The 21,097-nt window shown below is 40.3% G+C and overlaps 2 protein-coding genes across 5 annotated transcripts; both read left to right on the top strand.

Moving 5' to 3' along the window:
- The first annotated feature begins 552 nt into the window (after nucleotides 1–552).
- cant1a (calcium activated nucleotidase 1a) lies at nucleotides 553–8,169 on the top strand. 3 transcript variants are annotated; one of them, XM_031312949.2, is made up of 4 exons: nucleotides 553–719; nucleotides 5,884–6,552; nucleotides 6,961–7,164; nucleotides 7,246–8,169. In XM_031312949.2, exons 2-4 carry the CDS (start codon nucleotides 5,907–5,909, stop codon nucleotides 7,614–7,616), a joined length of 1,221 nt encoding a protein of 406 aa, XP_031168809.1. In that variant the 5' UTR covers nucleotides 553–719; nucleotides 5,884–5,906; the 3' UTR covers nucleotides 7,617–8,169. The 3 variants fall into 3 exon arrangements, with proteins under 3 accessions (XP_031168809.1, XP_031168807.1, XP_031168808.1); XM_031312947.2 differs by lacking the exon at nucleotides 553–719 and adding an exon at nucleotides 2,914–3,059; XM_031312948.2 differs by lacking the exon at nucleotides 553–719 and adding an exon at nucleotides 4,105–5,323.
- Nucleotides 8,170–8,361: 192 nt separating this feature from the next.
- LOC116059695 (galectin-3-binding protein A) lies at nucleotides 8,362–11,904 on the top strand. Of its 2 annotated transcripts, none has more exons than XM_035997138.1 (6): nucleotides 8,362–8,478; nucleotides 8,788–8,894; nucleotides 9,658–9,864; nucleotides 10,033–10,167; nucleotides 10,242–10,533; nucleotides 10,674–11,904. In XM_035997138.1, exons 2-6 carry the CDS (start codon nucleotides 8,810–8,812, stop codon nucleotides 11,707–11,709), a joined length of 1,755 nt encoding a protein of 584 aa, XP_035853031.1. In that variant the 5' UTR covers nucleotides 8,362–8,478; nucleotides 8,788–8,809; the 3' UTR covers nucleotides 11,710–11,904. The 2 variants fall into 2 exon arrangements, with proteins under 2 accessions (XP_035853031.1, XP_031168806.1); XM_031312946.2 differs by having other exon boundaries at nucleotides 8,788–8,897.
- The last annotated feature ends 9,193 nt before the right edge of the window (nucleotides 11,905–21,097 follow it).

The raw sequence follows: 21,097 nt of genomic DNA, 5'->3' as shown, positions 1-21,097 counted from the left end.
TGAAAAAAAAGGTATTTTCCTTCCATGATAACAAAGTTAAGGTATTTATAAGTAAATTCATATAATAATTTATTAGTATCCTGCTTGTTCCGCTACCAAGAAAAAGATCAGGCGTGGATTATTTTTAACCTCAATATCTAATATTGATTTGATGAAAGCATTCATTTTTTCCAAAAACTACTTAATTTTTCACATTGCCAAAAAAGATTCTAGGTTTCTCATCACAGCAGGAGAATTTGTGCGGAAACGTTTTTAAGTTTTTTTTTATTTATTTATTCATTGTGGGAACAAAATCATTTACTATGTTCATCTTTACTGTTCAACATGCCTACTTCAGATGCACACAGCCACTTCGAAATAAAGACAACTCGGTTAATGAAGTTACATTTTAACCTAAAAATGTCTCCACGCATCAATAAAAGTATTTTAAATGATGGCGTAAAGTCTCGGCTCGTATTTCTCAAATTCCTGACAGCACTTGAATGCCCCGTTTGACAAACCCTTTGGGCTTTCCATATTCCATATCCACCGCGCGCAAGCCGGCGCAAGCAAGCAGTGCACGCATAGTGCACGCTGCCGTCGTCATCGGTACATACAGGAAGTAATGAGCGGCTGTCTGGAGAACGGGGGACCGAGGAAAAGGAGCCGAAGAAGGAAGCGATACAATAATGGTACAGCTACAACCACACGGACTGTGAGCTGAACATCTAACATCTGCGGTGAGTGGGAAACAAAACGTGAAGGTTCCAGATCGCTCATGTACGCAGCCATTTGTGATGGCATCTTTGTTAACCTCTGCGCTGCTGGCAGGACAGGTCAGCTAACACATAACGATACATACAGTATACACACATGCAGATAGGATGTTTGTCTGTGTGTTTTTGAAGGAGTGGAGGGAGACCTAAAATCGCCACAAAATAACTCTACTAACAGATTATACCATATTAAACTACTTTGCACAGCTCTTTAGTGAATTTAAGGCCTGCAGATCAAGGTGAGAATATTCGGTCCCAGTGGTCTGCAAACTAAATGAGAAATACTCGAATATTAATATTGTGGATCTATTTAACATATTCTCATTGGATAATGCCACAAAATCAAGTAATTGTCTAATGCACATATATGTATGGTGGCGTCTTGATATGCAGAGGTTTGGGCCTTACAGCAATAAGTGAACTATTTATGGGCCTCACACACATACTCTCTCTGTCCTTGATCTGTTTCCTTTGAAACTCACCTCCCCAGATGTCATCCTTTATGGCAGCACAGAACAGAGACACTCACATTTTCACATCAGGAAACCACCAGCGTTATATTTTATAGGGGCTTGTGTCAGGACAGGACTCTGTTCAGAATTACACAACTGCCTATGCAATCAGGGAGGCACTGTACACTTTCATGTTGTATATTATGCCACGCCATTGTCCAAAATTACTGAGAACCGCTTTGAGACACTCAGAAGTATGGCTGGGCGATATGAAGAAAATCAGATATCACGATATTCTTGACCAAATACCTCAATGTCGATATTACGACAATATTGTGGGGTTGACAATTGTTGCCTTCACAAAATATTTTTAGATTTTAGATAAATAATCATCAATAATGTGAATATAAAGATTATGTGGTTAAAGGCAAATAATAGCTAGAACCGTGTAGTAAGTTCAGAAAATGACATCACTTTACTGTAATGCAGCCTTTAAAACCAGGAAAAGACAACACTTACCATATTATATTACGATAGAGACGATATCTAGTCTAATATCACGATATCGATATAATATTGATACATTGCCAAGCCCTGCTCAGAAGTTGCATGTTTAGTAATTCATACTACATTAGCGCTGAAACACTACATTGGGCAACAGGTGTGATAAAAATATTCTACTTTACTGACTGTTTTATATCATTGTAAATTGAATATTCTTGGGTTTTGGACTGGCAGCTGGACAAAACAAATATTTTGATGATGTCACCTTGGACCTTGGGCATTTTTAACTATTTTAATGATCAAATCATTTCTAGAATAAATGACTGGTTGGTGATATGCATAACATCTTTTATCAGAGTATAAATACTTTTAGATTGCAATATTGTTATAAATATAATTATATACCAAAACCTTTTGGAAACAAAGTTGATAAACATTTATAGATAAAATAACTAGATGTGGAGTGTCTCTTCTAGCTAATCCAATGAATTAAATACCTTTATCATTCATGAACTTGTAAATCAAATATTGCTTTATCTTGCTCACTGATTTGCAATATGGTCATGCAAACAGAGATATTCAATAGACAGCTACCTCATACAAACTGTATAGCAGAAATGGCACATTTCTAATGTCATATGCTAAGTGTATTGTCATATCTCCCAACCCTAAATTGTATATTTTGTCAGTCTGAATTTAAACTATTTGAAACCGTTGGGGACCACTTTGAGAAGCTGAAGTTGCTTGTTGATTAATAATTCACATCTCAAACACCTAACCTATTTTTGGACATAAGGGGTTAAATCAGTTCCTAACAAATGTTACTACAATAAAAGTTAGTTTGAGTTTGTATAGCCTCCCTGTTGACTGTGTAAACGCTCTGCTGTTGTTATCAGGCTGATCTCTGTCCTCAGTCCAGTCCCAGTATTCAGAGTGCTGATTGCATCACATAAACACCTCCATTATGTACATGTTTCAAATTCTTGTAGTGACAGCAGGTTTGCTTTTAACTTCTATTTAGCCAGCAGGATTTTCAGCTTTCCACCTTTTTTATACAGGTGAGGTTATTGTGCAGGCCAAAACTGTTTCCCTAACCTTTACCTGGCCCTTGGTTGCTATAGTGAATGATAACTTAGTGAATTGTGTCGGCCTCTTGCACGGTTTGCCCCTTTGGACTGGAACATAATCCTCCAACTCTAGTTAAAGTTCACAAGCATTGTATCAATCCTTAGCCATGGTTCCACAGCGAAATATCTGTGAGCAGAAAGAGCTCAGGACTGATTGTGGAGGTATGCTTTTAAGATAGAGATGACACATGGTGAGCGTTCTGGCAAGAGGAGACGAAGGGGTAAGCTTTCAGTTTAGTTTCAGTGAAGGTGATTTTGGCAAAATCAACACAGTCTTTTAACTTTATAAATATCTGCCACTTGTTGGTGTATTTCAGCGAGGATAGTTTTCTTGCCTCAGAGTGCGGCCCCTGATGGTGCTGCCATAATGGACTGCTGTTTGGCTCGGGGCCCTCTTATGAAAGAGTCTTTCAGCTCCTGCGCTCCTTTCGAAGAAATGCAGCCACGTTTAGGCCACAGAGTATGAAGCTCCTGAGGCCGAGTTTAGAGGTCCTTGGAATTTGGTCGGAATTTCGTTAGGAGCAGATTGCACACATTTCTACTCTACAGAGCCTGGCGGTTACCCCTCAAGTGTAGACAGACAAGGTCACATTAGTTTGTGTTGTTTAGGCAAATATCAGTTGGAAATACAGTAGGATTTTTGAGACCTTTCTGTTTGCAACATCACATCATTCTGCACAGTCGGTTATGTAAAGTTAAATGAAAATTTAAATTTGTTTAACTGAACTAGGGCCCCAACTAACAATTCATTTTCTTATCAATTATTCTCGTGATATTGTTCTTGAAACTAATCCACTATTCACTTGGTCTATTATAAGTCAGAAAAAAGTGAAAAATGCCCCTGACAATTTCCTAGAGCCCAAAGTGGCATCTTTAAATGTCTTGTTTTATCCGACCAACAGTCCAAAAGCAGAGTTTTCATATTAGACAATAATGCTGCAACTAACAATTATTTTTATTATAGAGTAAATATGTTTATCTTTTGATTTACAGTTTGGCCTATAAAATGGTAAAAGTCCAAGGGGATGTATTTAAATGTCCTTTTTTTCATTTTGACCAATGCCCCAAAACTCTAATAAATCAGTTGTCAAAGATATAAAACTTGCTTGATATGAATGAGTCATTGACTTGAATGAGTAATTGATTATCAAAATAGTTGGTGAATCATTTTCTGTTGATTTTATCATTAATATGTAACAAAGAGGACAGTGCTTGTGACGGTGGTTTGTGCTAGACCAGCTGGCTGTTCCTACTTTACCTGTTCACAGCGGCCCTCCCTTCTTTGTCACTGAATGGGCTCCTCCCAGCCTCTACGTTGACAATCACCATGGTGGCCACTTAATATTCACCCAACCTACAACAGGGCCACTTCCTGCTTCTTGTCATGTACCATTTAACCCGGCATACACTCACTTGTGTGAGCTCCTACGAGATTTTAAAATACAGGCTTAAATGAAAGATCTGCCTGCATACACAAAATTTGATTGGCGAACAGAGTCTGCACATGGAGAGTATGTGAGTATAATCACCTAAATGTCTTGTTGTAGGCTGGGTCAGAGTATGTTTGAAAGAAACATTGTCTTCAGATCATTTTCAATGTTCAAAGATTTTTAGCAAAGATTTTATTTTTAGTAACTATACTTTATTTTAAACATTTAAAAAAAAGAGTCTATATATAGAAACAAGTGTAGTCCAGGATTAAGGAACAAGCCCTTCAGTTTAGTTTTGGTATTTTCTCACAAGGCAAAGCAGGTTTAGCAACTATTTCATGCCAACTGAAACTCTATAGCTCTAAATTCCAGCTGTATCTGTACAGCTCAATTTATGGATTGTTCCTAATTAAAAATTATCCTGTATAATCTGAATGGTGACCTGTATTTGGGGGGGAAATAACCATATTAAAGCGAGACTATGTAACTTTTTAAAGAACAAAAAAACACATTCCTTCTTTTACAAATGAAAAGTTGAATTCATAAGCAATAAAACACACCACAGCTCAATTGAATACACTCAGGGCTTCTGCTGCTCCAGCTTTACTTAGTCTGATATAACCAGTAGATTTGGTTGCTCAACGTTAGCCAATGTTAACAACCTTTAGATAGATATTGCTCTATGTACAATGGATATTACTGTGCCAGTTTGCTGACTTTATGACTCCTCTCCACTGTTGCTATTGTTACACTATGGTTTAGAATATACCATTATCCCGTCACTTGGGACTACAGTGGCTACTGTTTACAAAAGTTCTTACTTTAAAGTGATCGATTGTAACAGACAAACAGATAAGACCTGAGCCACAGGACCTCCTCTCCACCAATGGAAACCTGGAAAGAGGACAAAATACACAAACACACAAGAGACTAAACGTAGCAGTGTAAATGTAGCGTAAGCACACCATTCACACAGATACGGAGACACGGAGGAAGGAAACAAACACACAGAAAGGGAGAGGGAGACAACATGGACAACATGCACACAGGGCAAAGTGAGAATATTTTTTAAGTTTTACAGGGACAGAAAAGATTTGATATAGAAAAATACTCAAAAATGATTTTCTTACACATATATAGCATGTAACAAGAGATAAATTGATAATTAATTCATTTTCATTGTGCCTTTAAAACTGTGATATTGACTTTGGAAGAGGCTTTTGAAGGAATCATACATGAGAGAAAAGAAAATTCCCACATACTGTCCTATTTACTTGCAATAAACTTTATTTTTTTTATAACTTCAATTAAAGTTTATTGCAAATAAATAGGACAGTGTGTGAGAATTATCTTTTCTCTCACCTGTTGTCATTTCCTCCTCCTGTCCATAATATATTGAAGGTGTGCATGAGCCTTCAGTCAAGGAACCATATGACATTTTTAAGTGTTAATGGTTTTGCTCTTGATTTAATAACAGGAGAACCAAATTGACCTACTTCTAGAGCTATGGGGTCACCTTAAATAAAAGCTATTATAGACTAGTAGAAACTGTAATTCATCACTCATTCAGTCAGTTTTTTTGTTGACTTAACCGTCTCTCTCTGTTTTGCTTTAGGTCTCTCCAGGCCTCCGTCCTCCATGCCTGCTCCTGCAGGCTTCACTCGACTGGAGCAGAATGAGCCTATGAACAGTCTGCGTATCTCTGTCGGAGGCCTCCCTATGTTGGCTTCCATGGCCAGCACCACTGACCCTCGTTTCCGCCTTAAATGGAGGCCCATTGTGGCAGTGGCCTTCTCCCTGGCTGTGCTTCTGCTGCTCTTCATCCACTTAAGCATGGGTTTGCGCTCCCGCTCCTACGACTCCCCCAGCTGGGGAGCCAGTCACAGTGACACCCAGTGGTCCAATTCCCATTACAACGACACCTACCCTCTCAGTCGACCTGAGCAAACGCCACAGGGCACCCGCTACCGCATTGGGGTCATTGCCGATCTGGACACAAGCTCTCGTAGTGACAAAAAGCTGACGTGGTTCAGCTACATGCGGCGAGGGCACCTGTTGGTGTCCCAAAGTGGCGACAAGGTAGCAGTTGAATGGGATTCAGACAGGGTGGTGCTGGAAAGCCACCTTTCGGAGAAGGGCAGGGGTATGGAGCTCTCTGAGCTGGTGGTGTTCAATGGGAAGCTCTACAGCGTCGATGACAGGACGGGCATCGTCTACCAAATTGACGGTGATAAGATTGTGCCCTGGGTCATCTTACCTGACGGCGACGGCAGCGTTGCCAAAGGTCTGCATTACCCTCCTCTCATGTGCTGTAATACAATATTTAACTTGAGTATTTCCATTTTGTGATACTTTGTACTTCTACTCCACTACATTTCACAGGGAAATATTGTACTTTTTACCCCGCCGACAGTTTTGTTGTCATTACTTAGAATTCCTCATCGGGGTGGCAGAAACTACGCACTATAGCTTTAAATATTGAGGTATCAGTATTAACTTAATCTTAATCTTATAATGTAACCTATAGTAATACTTCAATGACAGCATCCATTTTTCTGTATTATCGGTGCTTGACTAATACTTTAAGTATCTGCTGATAATACTTCTGTACTTTTACTTAAATGCAGGACTGTTGCTTGTAATGGAGTATTTTTATGTGCTTACTTGGTACCTATGTACTTTCTCCTGATAGGGTTCAAAGCCGAGTGGATGGCGGTCAAGGACAAGCACCTGTATGTCGGCGGTCTGGGTAAAGAGTGGACCACCACTCAAGGCGAGTTTGTCAACAACAACCCGCAGTGGGTCAAAGTCGTAGGCTTCAGAGGGGATGTACACCATGAGAACTGGGTTCCCAAGTACAAATCTCTCAAGTCTGCTGCAGGGATAGAGCCTCCAGGTGAGCACGTAAATCTGGTCTCGCTTACCATTGCTTCTATTTCCTTCCCTTTGTTTACGGTATTCCCCTGAATCTCCGCAGGGTATCTCATCCACGAGTCAGCAGCATGGAGCGACATCCTGCAGCGCTGGTTTTTCCTCCCTCGCCGCGCCAGCAAGGAGCGCTACGAGGAGAATGCAGACGAGCGTCGAGGCACGAACCTCGTCCTTAGCTGCTCGCCAGATTTCAAGGACATCATTGTAAGTCGAGTGGGTCCAATTAACCGCACTCACGGATTCTCCTCCTTCAAGTTTGTCCCTAATACAGATGACCAGATCATCCTTGCTCTCAAGTCAGAGGAAGACGCCGGAAAGATTGCCACGTACATCATGGCCTTCACGCTTGACGGACGCATCCTTTTACCCGAAACCAAGATTGGGGATGTAAAATATGAGGGCTTGGAGTTCATATAGACTGAAAGACTCGTTCTTGAGGCCACTGCACTGTTGTTTTATATTGTTTACAATCCAGTCACTGTTGAAGTTACTGTACTCGCTGCTTCCTCATTGAGACACAACTCCAATCCTTAAAGGATCGCCTTCATTGCAAATAGAAGCTGAGACTGTAAAATATGGTGGTCTCGTTTTGGGTTTTGAACACAAACAATGGGAGTACGTCTGGTGGGGGATCATCTCCTTCCTAGGACAAATGTGGCCCTTAAGAGTACTGTAGCCTTTCTTATTATGAATGTACAAATGATTGATTTATCCGACTGATTTCTTTTCTTAAAACACACAGTTTCATGCACATACTGTACACTCTCAAAAGGTCAAAGGTTTTTTTTCCCCCCTTTGCTCCATGTTAAACATTATTCTGTACACATCAAACATGTTTTCAGCGGAATAACTAAAGGTCTGTTTTTATCCTTCATAAAACGCAACAATATTTGAAGGATATTTTGGTGAAAAATGAATCATGTAATGTTTTGGGTGGGATTACTTATTTTAGTAAAAATCTTGATTCCTAGTTTCCGGGTCTTGTCCTTTTTAATACGCAGCCTGTTTGCGAAACCAGTTCAATAAAAGCTGAACTTTGTCCTCAAACAAGTTGAGACGGGACTGAAAACTGTTGTGCAAGCCCATGATTTTCTTTTATCTGAAACGAAACTTAAGGGAAAGCAGCGGGAATTAAGCGTTGAACCCTATTTTCACTTTAAGGATTTGTGGTCCCACCCCCACCAAAGTGAAAATAGGGTTCACTTCTCACAAGCTGTGACATACTTCAAAAGAGAGGCACATTTTGGGACGATAGCACTTCATAACCTGAGGGGAGAAGGTAATGTGGTTTTATTATATGTAAGGATTTAGCATATTTATTAGTCCTTTTAAGTTTTACCTGTTAATTTTTTTTCACAGATTTAGTACAGCCAGTTGAAATAAATTTCATATCCATCTTAATGAAAACATAAAGTACAGGTTTTATAATCGACCTTTTGAAGAAATAAAAAGACCAAAACAACACTACAGTTCCACTCTTGGTGCTTTTGATTAAGATCAAAACCATTCAAAGCGTAATCCTACATTGTGAAGTAAAGCATATTTCTTATATTGCCTCTTCTTCTTTGTCATCGTCTGTCTGTGTCAGAGTCCTACACTGGCGGTTGGAAATGCTCGCACAACGAAACCTATTCACTCTGTGGCTTCTGCTACTTCTCCATGTCTCTGGAAGTGTAATGAGATTTAACTTGTTCAAACGTGAGTCCGAAGCATATCTCATTTGTGTGAAAACTAAATAAAATGCTTACACTTTTGCCTTGAAATTAATTGTATGTAAAGGAAAGGAATCTTAATACTGTACTAGTTTTCAATGTATAACTGTAAACTATACAATGCCTATATTTTGTGCCTTCCGATTCAGATTACTTTATTGTCTATTAGATTTGCATAAAATGGAAATTTGTCTTTGGCATATAAGACACCACACACCATACATAGTATGCTTACTGGGACTAGATGTTAGAATCCCTTGATAATTCAGCACAAGCGCTGTTGTTGGAGATGTCCTCTTGGGTGGGGTTTGATTGGGGGATGACAGCAGTTGTAAGGTCTTTGATGAACTTCCGCTGAGCCTGTCCTCTGATTCCAACCTCCTTTAGTAGCCTTGTGGTGAAACTCGCTACAAAGCCCTACACACAACAATTATGCATCTTAAAATGTTAGAGTGACCAAGTGGCAGTAATAAATGTGATGAGTGGATTGTTCTTCCACTGGCATGTAAGTCCATTAAAACATCACAGCAATGCATGATACTCAGCAGTATTTAACAATAAATAAATGTACACTAAAATGTGATAAGTGATGGTGTATGTTGCAGAATGTCCTAAAAACAGCCTTAGTGCTTGGGAGCAGGATTTAGGGGAAAGATATTCTGACCATGCTCACTCAACCAAATGTTTGTATAATCTCTCTGCTGTCATGGCCTTGGTTAGTATCCTATGCCTGTGTTTGCATACAGAAAGCGAAAGAAACCCTGTGCCGCAGGAAGGTGATGTGAGGCTGTTTGGCGGCAGTGTTTTCGAGGGCCGTGTGGAAATCTACCATGAGGGTTATTGGGGAACGGTGTGTGACGATGGCTGGGGCATGGCCGAGGCCCAAGTGGTGTGTCGTCAGCTCCACTTCCCCGGAGCCAAATCTGTTGTCATTGGGAAGAACTATGGAAAAGGTGACCTCTACTTCCATTTATCCCCCACCAGAGGGCAGTGAAATTACTGTAATGAGTTAGGAGCTGTGCTTCAATACTAACGCCACAAATTCAGCCATTTAAAAGGTCACTGTTTTATGTGTTACTGCCAGAACAATTAACAAATGGATTCCCTTTTTTACATCATAGCATCTGGACCTATTTGGCTGGATGATTTAACATGTAAAGGCACAGAGAACCATCTGTTTACATGTGCTTTCACAAGCTGGGGAACAACTGACTGCAGCCACAAAGAGGACGTCGGAGTTATTTGTGCAACAACCGGTATGTATCTAAACTCTCTTCATACTCTCCATGCTCTATCAAATGTTAATGAATTGAATGCTTTGTGATTTCAGGCACCAATATGACCATCAGTGATTCTACACACTCACTGGACCACAGCATTAGTCTGTCTGATGAGCTCGGCCAAATCTTTGACAGCGGGAATGGCTGTGACTTCCTGATCTTGATCCAGAGTGCGACTGGAAACAGAGAGGAGGACGGGACCCCGGAGATGGTTGGGACAACGATTTGCACACACAAAATTATCCTCTCACAATTCCCACTCTTCAATGCTTCAGAGGGGATAACAAGCATCACGGTCCCTATCAGCCAGTCTTGCCAACCGCATTTCACCTCCTTCATCAGGTATACTACAATGACTTGTAACAATTTAACATACAGAATTCATATTGATACCATCCATTTGTTTTGTGAGAGTGAAATAGAAAGCAAAATCACTGGAACACATCTAAAAAAATCTAATACATATTCTACAATCTCAATAGGTACATTTACACCCGCAAGGTGGATGTGACTTTCTCCTCTGCCCAGTGCCTCCACTGGATGGCGTATACGTTTGGGGTGAAGCAGCTGATGGAGGACACAGGCCGGCTGTTCTCTAAAATCCTCCCAGAAGACCCCTTGTTTAACACCCAGGTGTCTCTTTACGAATATGCAGAAGAGACTGGGGACTTGGTCCTCCAAGAGAACTGTATTCAGTATCTGGCCTGGAACTACGAAAATCTGACCATGTCCCCCGCTTGGACCCACCTCTCCGTTAACCTCCTTGGATCCCTTCTAACCCGCTCAGACCTGGTGGTGCCAGATGAATATTTTCTGCTTCAGACTGTGGAGAGCTGGATCACAGAGAAAGGCAACACGACCAGTTTGGAAACCCAGCTTGACCTGTTGAATCGCATACGTTTCCCTATGATTCCAGCGGAAACACTGTATGACCTGGAGTACAACTCGTCTCTCTACAGCACTCATAAGAACATGTATCGTGAAAAGATCTTGGAAGCATTCCAGTTTAATGTTCTGCTTTTTAGCAATCTGATTTCCAACCCAAAGTTCAACAGAGAAGATGATCATTTCCAGCCCAGGTTCTACACCACTAAGCCATGGAGCACTGTTATAATTCCAAACCAAACAAGCTCTCATTTTCAATACGGGGGGCATCGTGGGTATTATCAAACCCCAACCAAGTCGCTCAGCACACCTGTCCACAACAGCCTGATCTTTAATCGCAACAAGGTTAACTGGGAGGCAAGTGTCTTCAAGAACCAATATGAATGTTCAAACCGAGGCATGAGGTGCGACTCGTTGCCTATGGCAAGACTGATTACCTACAACCACCTCACCGATCAGAGCAACATCACCTTTCGTAACCGGCTCCTGCTGATGTGCCAAGGCAAGTACATCTGTCATGTCCAGGACTTCAAGGCCAACGTGGCTTATGTGAATGGGACCCAGGTTCTTACCTATCCCTGTCCTGATGACCAGTACACCTACCGCTTTGTGGTGAGACCGGAGTATGTCTGATCCAATAGCAAGGCCTGGTTCTATATTTCTCACATCTGATCAATTTGTCTGCTTATTATTCAATAGATTACAATGATTCTACAATATTACCCATGTGATTTTTTTTCATACATTTTTGTTGATTAGCTACAAATGTATCACCTTCTGCTTTCATTTATATGGCAAATAAATAAAGAGATTTCTAGATCATTTTCAGTGTGTGTCATTGCTTTGTTTTTTTACAAATATAAAATCCTAACCTGGAGTTTATTGCGGTGTGAGACACAGTAAATGACAAGTGGGGCTAAGTTAAATTAATCATCAGTCTGATTTATAGCTTCACTACAACTGGACATATGCAGAACTTTTCAGTTCTTGGAGTGCCAAAAGAATATGAAATACACAAATAAGTGTGCTACTACTATGAGTAGCGAAATCAAGGTCTGTCAGGGAGCAATATTATGCATTTGTGCAAGAGAAAAAAGGAAATAAAGTGCATCAGTTAGGAACTTAAAGTAACTGCTAAATGTCATTGACATAGTAGATTGAAGGAACAGTTCATCAATTTGGAAACTATGCTTATATTTCTGAGGTGAGTTAGATGAGTGTCTGTTAAATATAATACTACAGTCAACAGCTTGTTTAGGAAAGGGGAAAACAGCTTCCCTGGCTGTTACCAATGGTGTCAAAATCGGGCCTAATTTACAGTGGCCGACAGGGTCAAACGCACTGCAACTTAATGAAACACACGCAAAAAGATAGAACACAAGCAAATTAAGAAAACATCTTCATTAATTTGACAACACATGCGCAGCATTTAGCAAACGTGTCAAAAAAATGTCAAATTGTTGTTTTTACACTGAGAATTATAACATGTTTTGAAATTCCAAGATGGCTGGTTACACACGAATGCTACCAGCACGTGGTAGGTGGGTGTAATTTTTGTTCTACATTCTTCTCTACATTGTTGTGTTTTACATGCAGAAATCTGAACAATTAAGATCTTCAGGAGTTACTTAATGGCATTTTCTTTTGCAGTTATTTACCATTCAACTAGATTACCACTGATTTGAAAAGACCATATTAGTTGGTGAGCCCGACTGTTTCCCCGTTTTCCATCTCTGTACTAAGCCAATATATGATAAGGGCTACTTGCTGTAGCCTTATACTTAACAGGCAAAAGCCTATTTCCCATAAAAAATATTCCTTTTAGGTGGCTCGCTAAAATAATTCAAATCTTGCTATCCTCAGTTAACTTCCTTTCATGCAAAATAGTTGAAAGTCCCATTTATCATCACACACTAACAGTATGAAAACAAAAACCTTCAAACATGTTGGCTTCATTCAGCACCATCAGATAAGGTACTGATTGTGAAAGGGATGTGTTTACATGAATTTGATCAAGGATAATAACAGTTTTCCTCTTCATGAATCATGGAATCTTCCCCGAGCATTGCACCACACGCTAGACAGTCTTCAAGTATTCACACACATCACACTTTGATAACATGAGGGCCTACATGTCTGGACAGGTAGGTAAAACAGCCACCCATAACTGAATCATGGATTTCTGAGAAGTGTTAGTGACTTTTGGCGCACCAAAGCATGATATGACAAAAGATGATTGATCAGTATCAATCATAACATGATTACTGTGTATATTTAAAGATGACTCCTCCACATGCGCTCATGTTTCAGGGTTGTACAAACTCCTAGCAATGGTGTTGTCTGACACAGGAAAGAGTGCTGTACAGCAGCAGCTGTGATTCATCCAAAATGAATCCGGTGCCAGGTTACGTGCAATGTAATGTGTTCACTAGAGTAAGAGGGAAAGTTCAGATAATTCATCACTTGTTTTGCTGCGAGTAACATCTGAATGTCAATTCAATTCAATTGTATATATAGTATCAAATCATAACAAGAGTTATCTCAAGACACTTTACAGATAGAGTAGGTCTAGACCACACTCTATAATTTACAAAGACCCAACAATTCCAGTAATTCCCTAAAGAGCAAGCATTTAGTGCGACAGTGGTGAGGAAAAATCCATTTTAGGCAGAAACCTTGAGTGGTGAGGAAAACTTCCTTTTATGGAGAAACCTCGGACAGACCCAGGCTCTTGGTAGGCGGTGTCCGATGGTGCCAGTTTGGGGTGTGATGAACAGTGGCAATTATAGTCACAATAAAGATAATGGAACTATGACTAGTAGTTGTAGTAGTTCATGGCGTAGCAGGGCGTTACAGGGTGTAGCAAGGCGTAGCAGGGCACTGATAGATAGATACATACATACATACATAGATAGATACATAGATAGATAGATAGATAGATAGATACATACATACATAGATAGATACATAGATAGATAGATACTTTAGTCATCCGGAAGGAAATTTTAGGATCCAGTAGCTTAGACAACCTTAACACAACAAACACATATACACACACATGTATCACACATACATAATAATACAAATAAAAATAAAAATCATGCACAGAAATGCAACGACCATGATAAGGTAAGGTGCTATGGTAGACTGTGTGCAATGGTGATAGAGCAAAAGTGAACAGTGCAGGGATTGAACAGTGCAGTAGAGTATTATTAAGTATTAACTATGACTATGAAATATTAACATAATAACATATGAACTGACTGATTGAATACGAATAAGAACAATATATAACAGGGAATAAGTTATAAGATGTAGTTGTTATGACCACAGTCCAGATTGTGTAGGAGGGCTAATATAGCTTATAAGACAGTTGTACAGCAGACAAAGTGATATAATGGTAGGGGCTGAGAGAGACAGGCTCATGCTGAAAAGTCTATTTCTCTCCTCCCCCTTTGTGTGTTATTGAAGAGCTGGATGACCCTGGGAACTAGGACCTCCTTAACCTGTCTGTTGAGCATGACACAACAGAAGTCTGCCACTGAACATGCTCCTCTGTTGGATGAACGTGCCGTGTAATGGGTGGCGGTCATTGTCCATGATCGCCAGCATCCTACTCATGGTCCGTTTCTCTGCAGTTGCTGTGAGCGACTCCAGCTCAATGCCAACAACAGAGCCAGCTTTCTTACCAGCCTATTCAGTCGCCCAGCGTCTCTCTTCTTAATGCTGCCTCCCCAGCACACTACAGCATAAAACAGGACGCTGGCAATCACTAACTGGTAAAACATCCAGAGGAGCTTACTGCAGACATTGAATGAACGCAGCCTTCTCAGGAAGTAGAGCCGACTCTGCCCTTTCCTATACAGCGCATCCGTGTTGGCTGACCAGTCCAGTTTATTGTCCATGTGTACCCACAGGTACTTATATGTGCTGACCACCTCCACATTGACCCCTTCAATGGAGACTGGTAGCATGTGTGGCTTAGATCTGCAGGGCATTGCAGGACGTAGCAGGGCACTGCAGGGAGTAGCAGGGCACTGCAGGGCATAGCAGGACGTAGCAGACCATAGCAGGGCGCGGAGCAGGATTACGGTGACAGCTGCAACCATGATTTAGGTGCCATCCTAATCCAAGGAAAACTGCGGGGTGAAAAAACAAGCATTTGTGGGACATGGATGCACACAGATGGAAAGAGAGAGGAGAGAGGAGCTCAGTTGTTCAAAGGAAGTCTATAGAAAACTATAACAGCATAACTAAGAGCTGGTCCAAGGCAAACCAGCTCTATAAGGGTTAGTAGATGAATCTGACGACTATGAAGAGAAACAGAGAAGGGGTGCCGCATCTGCAGCAATACACCCTCCCCCGCCGGACAGTAATATGTTTTCATTATTGTGTCATTTTACCCAACAAGTAATTGCCACCCACAAGTCATGACTACTATGTTTGTTTGGTTTGCCCCTGAATTTTGAAATTCTATTTAGTGGGTTTTATGAACAATGATTTAAGAATATATTTCAAAACCTCAAACTCCAATGCCCTTCCAAAATTTTGCATTTGCCCCTTAAGAAAAAAGGAAGTGTGTTGTGATCACACACAATGAAATGGAAAATTCTATGTTGTGTAATTTTAGTGTAATTCAGGACAATGTATTTGATTTTAAAGCTGCACTGATAACTATTTTAATATCTACAATGGATTGAATTACTACATTAACTCCTAGTGATGAACCCACACATAATTATTACCTAACTTCCATAGACTGTAAATATTAACAGTCTATGGTAACTTCCCATGAATGTACAAAGTGTTTAGGCATTTCTATTGAATTGTTTTTATTTTATGGCCCACAAGTTTACTGTTTTGAGTCACTCTCATCAGCTTCTTTCAGCAGCAGATAAACTGAGTATATGCTGGTTTCCCAGCACTAAATGACTACTCACAAAGTTAACAATCACATGGGGGAACATAATCGACCATTTAGTGGCTGAAGAGCCAGATATTTCCCTCGGGAGTTGGCTCAGAGGAAAACGGAGCTTAAGGGAGAATGAATACTGGACTTAGATGTGTCAGGTGAATTTTCCTCATGTCCACTGGATGTGTGAATAGACAGTACATTCCCTGAAACATTTTAAGTTGAGTTGAGGTGATACTGTATAAGCATTGTCTTTGCAGTTAGTTCCCCAACCAGCCAAAAGAAATCAATAAATGCTGCTTTAACTACAATCAATAATAAAGTTCTTCTGGCTTGATCAGCTTCACTTCAATATTTTTGTGAACATACAATAGATGCACTTAAGGGGAAGTAGAGGTTAAATATTTGCACACATTTAAATTAGCATGATATTAACAATTTGTTTTTCTTCATAGGCTTCATAGTTAAAATCGTTCTGAAATGCATTTCAAATTAGCCCTTTTGCCTTTGATATTTTGTTTAGTTACAGTGTTACTTCCAGCTAATTGAATTGATGTCAATTGCATTGTTTTTTGCATTTTGTTTTGAGATGGTGCAACTATTATTAATACATATCTAATATATTCCTAATACATTTCTCTTGTGTTTTCTTTCAACTAACTATAGAAGTGTAAAACAAAAGTCAAATTGTTACAAGGGACATACATGAGGGGATCCCCATTGGTTGAAAAACAATTGAGAACCTCTGGTTTAAATTGTTTTCAGTTAAAGCGCTGCCCCAGGCATCTTAGTCATTCACTGGTAGCATTGTGGAGGAAATGACTACAATAATTGACATTAATTTTACCAGTATGGGTCTGTTACGTAAAAGTAAACGTTCCTGTAAATGAATTTCTAAGGGCTGCAACATTTCAACTGAAACCAACTTAAGACAGTGATGATGCTTTTTGGACGTTACCAGCCAACTCATGATGACTAACAGTGACGATGTCATGCCATACTGAGGACAGTCCAGACCATTTGACCCCAGAGTCTGAGTATGGTGTAATTTTAATGGGGCTTCTTTTTTTCAAGCAGATGTTTTCCTCCTGTCCCTGAGGCGAATTTGCTAATGTTGATTCATTGTCTCACATTGTCACCAATAAAATCGGAATAGCTGTACAGATGAATGGAAAACGGTGGGAATTACCCCTGGACTGTGGCTTGGTCGGATCAAAACAAAGAAGAGGGGGCGGACATGCAGCAGAGGGATGGATAGTTGAAAAAAGCCACGCGTTGGTCAGGTCATGTGGCATGTGTGCAGGCAACAGGGCAGAGGAGGTGGGAGTCAGAGGATGTGGGTCACTGCCACAGCACCCACCAGTTCCCGCAATGAGACCCTCTGTCTTGCCGGGCACTTCCTTTTGAGAGTATTCCTGGCCTTGCAAGTCTGTAATTAAGGGGAAGGAGGTTCAGGCCATTCCTGAGCCCCTTTTGGAGATTGTAGTGGGTAAAGTACACAGGGGGCTGCTTACATTGCATTTCTTTGACAAATCTGCCCTCTTTCAACAAATTAAAACCAAATGTTGATACAATAATCCAGATCTCAACTGGCAAGTAAAACCCTGTTCTAAAGCGAGAGTTGCAGTGTGGGAAATAGCTCAGTATGGTCATGCTGTGAGGTCATTTGAAATATGCCCAGGAGCCGGGGACACGGCTGCGATCTGAACAGAGCCCACCACATCAGTCAGCATCTCAGTGCAGAGGAAGCCGACTGTTTGAACAGCGGGCGGCGGGCTTTTCCCAGAAGAAGACGTCTGCTGTTCCTCTGATGCCTTTGGTAAACTGTGGAAAGAGGCAAAGGCATATTTCTATTCATTTGGTTTTGAATGTGTCACTTCCTTTCATGTGTCTTAATATCTGTCCAACACCCACCATCTGTGTTTTTGTGCCTGTTACGTCTTTTGTGTCTGGTAACTTCCACCCTGCTTACGGCGAGTCATACTGGCTTGCAAAATGTCTAACAATTTGGGAATTTTCCTTATCTAACTGACTCTCACTCTCTCTTCCTGCCTGTTTTTACACAGACATCAAGTAACAGAGACCTGTGGAAAAGCAACCAGGCAAAAATGCTTAACTATGGAAAAGAGTGGAAATATTTGTTGGGAGTGACCAGAAGACTGACAGTCGGTGGCCAAATATGATGTCAGGGAGCAAGGCAGCCACAGCAGATACAGTCCTCTCTCTCCTTCTCTTCAGTCCTCTTCATTATTCATCATAAGCTCTAATCATCAAACACACTATGCCCTTATTGTGATCCCTCACTTCGAAGCCAGAATCAACACGGAAGGCCACAAAACCCAAAACTCTTGAGATTCTTCGTTTCCTGAGGTGGTGCTGCAGCGGTGAACTTTCCAACAACAGAGCCATCTATTTTTGTGCATGAGTAAGGGATGAGAAACAACTAAAGAATTTGACTATAGCATAATGTTTCTTTCACAGAAGAGCAGAGGGGTTTGGGTAGCTCACGCTTGGGGGAATCGCCGCCAGATTGAATCTATTAAGTTTAAGGCGATGATGTCACTTCTCTCCACTACTCCACTCCTACTTCACTCCTCAGTATTTTCATCTGTTACAAACAATGTTTTAATAGTTACTGAAACTGACTGTGTGTGCATAACACTTCACTGAATTAAAACCACAAATACTGTGCGCTGTGGGCTGACGATTACTCTGTAGGACCCACGTCAGTATTTTCTCAACTGTGAATTATCATTAGCATAAATGTTTAAAGCTAGCTGTAATCAATTTTAATATAACAATGTATCAAATGATGGGATTGCTCATAGTGATGAATTTACAAAGAATTATCACCTGAATCTTCAGCTCCCCTTAGCTTTACAGAGCTTTAAAGAGTTCTAGCTCATTGTTTAGTTGTCCAGCCCACAACTTTACTGTTTCACTCTCACCTCTCTCATAGCTACGTTTTCAGCTGCTGTTAAAAAACTGCAGTACACTACCTGCTCAGCACCAAACAGCAGACAGACACAGTTAACGACGAGCTGGGGAACATTGGGGAGCCAGATATTTCCCTAAATAGTTGGTAGAGACCAAAAACAGAGCTTCAATAGAGTGAATATTTGACTTATATTCACTGTGTGGACACAAACAAGACTCCAAATGAATGATAATGTTTCTCTGTTTGCTAACAAGTTTGCTATATCAACTTAAAATGTGATTATATGTAAATATTGTGTTTTATAGCTTGTTTTCCTGTTGCCAAGTTGTCAAAACAATCAGTTGTTACAGGTTTAGGGTGTGTATTACATTACAAACAATTGAGGAAATATAAATATATATAATATCTCCAAAGAAATGTGTGAAAATTGTCCAACCACACCACAGGTGTTGTAAGATACTGTGTATGGTTACTGTTACCACAGACAGTGTGACCTAAGGTTGGAGGTCAGATTGAGTTAGTTCAGAGCCATGACCCTCACAGCTACTAGTCAAACTTATATTAAAGAAATAATTAGAGATTTAAAAAAAAAACAAAAAAAAAACTGCAAATTGTTGTTTTAACACTTTGGTTTTTGTACAGATGAAACAAACAAAATGCTGTGTTGATAAGTGAACTCCAGAGATGCTGGTTGGCATATTTTGTTACGTTTCAACAGAGCCGGGCTAGCTGTTTCCGGGCCTTCGCACCGCTCACTCTTTTGGAGTCTCTGCACTGTCATTGCAGCCGGGGAAAGACTTTAACAGCACATATAGTTATAGTCATATAGTTATGACATCACAACTGTACGAAAGTTCTGATGCGGTTTCTGAATCCAGGCTGCATGCATTTCTCTGTGGAATGAGCTTTTTACTACTTTCACTACTTTCACAATATTTATATATACAATATTTATATAGCACCTCGGCATGCTTTATGATAATAAAAAAAGACATGGCAATTTCACTTCTTACAATATGGGACCTTTATAAGTATTTCCAAAATTGTCAAAGTATTTCTTAAACTTTACTGCTAAAGTTCATGGCTCCCAGAAAATGAATCCTAGTGAAACTTTCCTTTAGCTCTGTCATCAGGCCAAAATTACCTCTTGTACACACACACACACACACACACACACACACACACACACACACACACACACACACACACACACACACACACACACCATAAATCTACATCCATGACCAGTTTTCCATGAATTTCACTGAGCACACCCATGCTCCCCAAAGGATCCAGAACATTGGGGAGCCAGATATTTCCCTAAATAGTTGGTAGAGACCAAAAACAGAGCTTCAATAGAGTGAATATTTGACTTATATTCACTGTGTGGACACAAACAAGACTCCAAATGAATGATAATGTTTCTCTGTTTGCTAACAAGTTTGCCATGTTAACTTAAAATGTGATTATATGTAAATATTGTGTTTTATAGCTTGTTTTTCCTGTTGCCAAGTTGTCAAAACAATCAGTTGTTGCAGGTTTAGGGTGTGTATTACATTACAAATGAGTAACAATTGAGGAAATATAAAAAAAGGGGAATAACTCCGCAGAAATGTGTGGAAATTGTCCAATTTGTAGTGTCACCACAGGTGTTGTAAGATACTGTGTATGGTTACTGTTACCACAGACAGTGTGACCTAAGGTTGGAGGTCAGTGGGAAGTCAGTTCAGAGCCATGACCCTCACAGCTACTAGTCAAACTTCTATTAAAGAAATAATTAGAAAGATTTGAGAAGATTGATACCACTTTGATGTATATGTGTTAAATAAAAGCTACCACAAGCAGCTGGTTATTTTTGGGTTGGGGTGGTGGACTATGTCTTGCCTCTGAGGAGTTGCCAGGCAACCAGCAGCGCCTCTGGGAAACAGTCCGACACTAGCGGCTAGCTGTTTCCGGGCCTTCGCATCTCTGCGTTCGAGTCTCTGCACTGTCGTTGCAGCCGGGGAAAGACATTAACAGCACAGTAGCAGCACTTTCTACCTATATATAATTGTGACATCACAACCGTACGAAAGTTCTGATGCGGTTTCTGAATCCAGGCTGCGTGCGTTTCTCTGTGGAATGAGCTTTTTACTACTTTCACAGTATTTATATATACAGTATTTATATAG

This window comes from Sander lucioperca, chromosome 21, assembly GCF_008315115.2.
Source record: "Sander lucioperca isolate FBNREF2018 chromosome 21, SLUC_FBN_1.2, whole genome shotgun sequence".
NCBI lineage: Eukaryota > Metazoa > Chordata > Actinopteri > Perciformes > Percidae > Sander > Sander lucioperca.
This window is presented reverse-complemented; position numbering and strand designations above follow the sequence as displayed.

Bases quoted from the DNA above. Each gene is read 5' to 3' on its own strand.
- cant1a (XM_031312947.2), top strand. From the start codon at position 3,020: ATGACACATGGTGAGCGTTCTGGCAAGAGGAGACGAAGGG. The intron at 3,060-5,883 runs GTAAGCTTTCAG...GTTTTGCTTTAG, and splicing joins TGGCAAGAGGAGACGAAGGG to GTCTCTCCAGGCCTCCGTCC. The intron at 7,165-7,245 runs GTGAGCACGTAA...GAATCTCCGCAG, and splicing joins TGCAGGGATAGAGCCTCCAG to GGTATCTCATCCACGAGTCA.
- LOC116059695 (XM_031312946.2), top strand. From the start codon at position 8,810: ATGCTCGCACAACGAAACCTATTCACTCTGTGGCTTCTGCTACTTCTC. The intron at 10,168-10,241 runs GTATGTATCTAA...TTGTGATTTCAG, and splicing joins AGTTATTTGTGCAACAACCG to GCACCAATATGACCATCAGT. The intron at 10,534-10,673 runs GTATACTACAAT...CAATCTCAATAG, and splicing joins CATTTCACCTCCTTCATCAG to GTACATTTACACCCGCAAGG.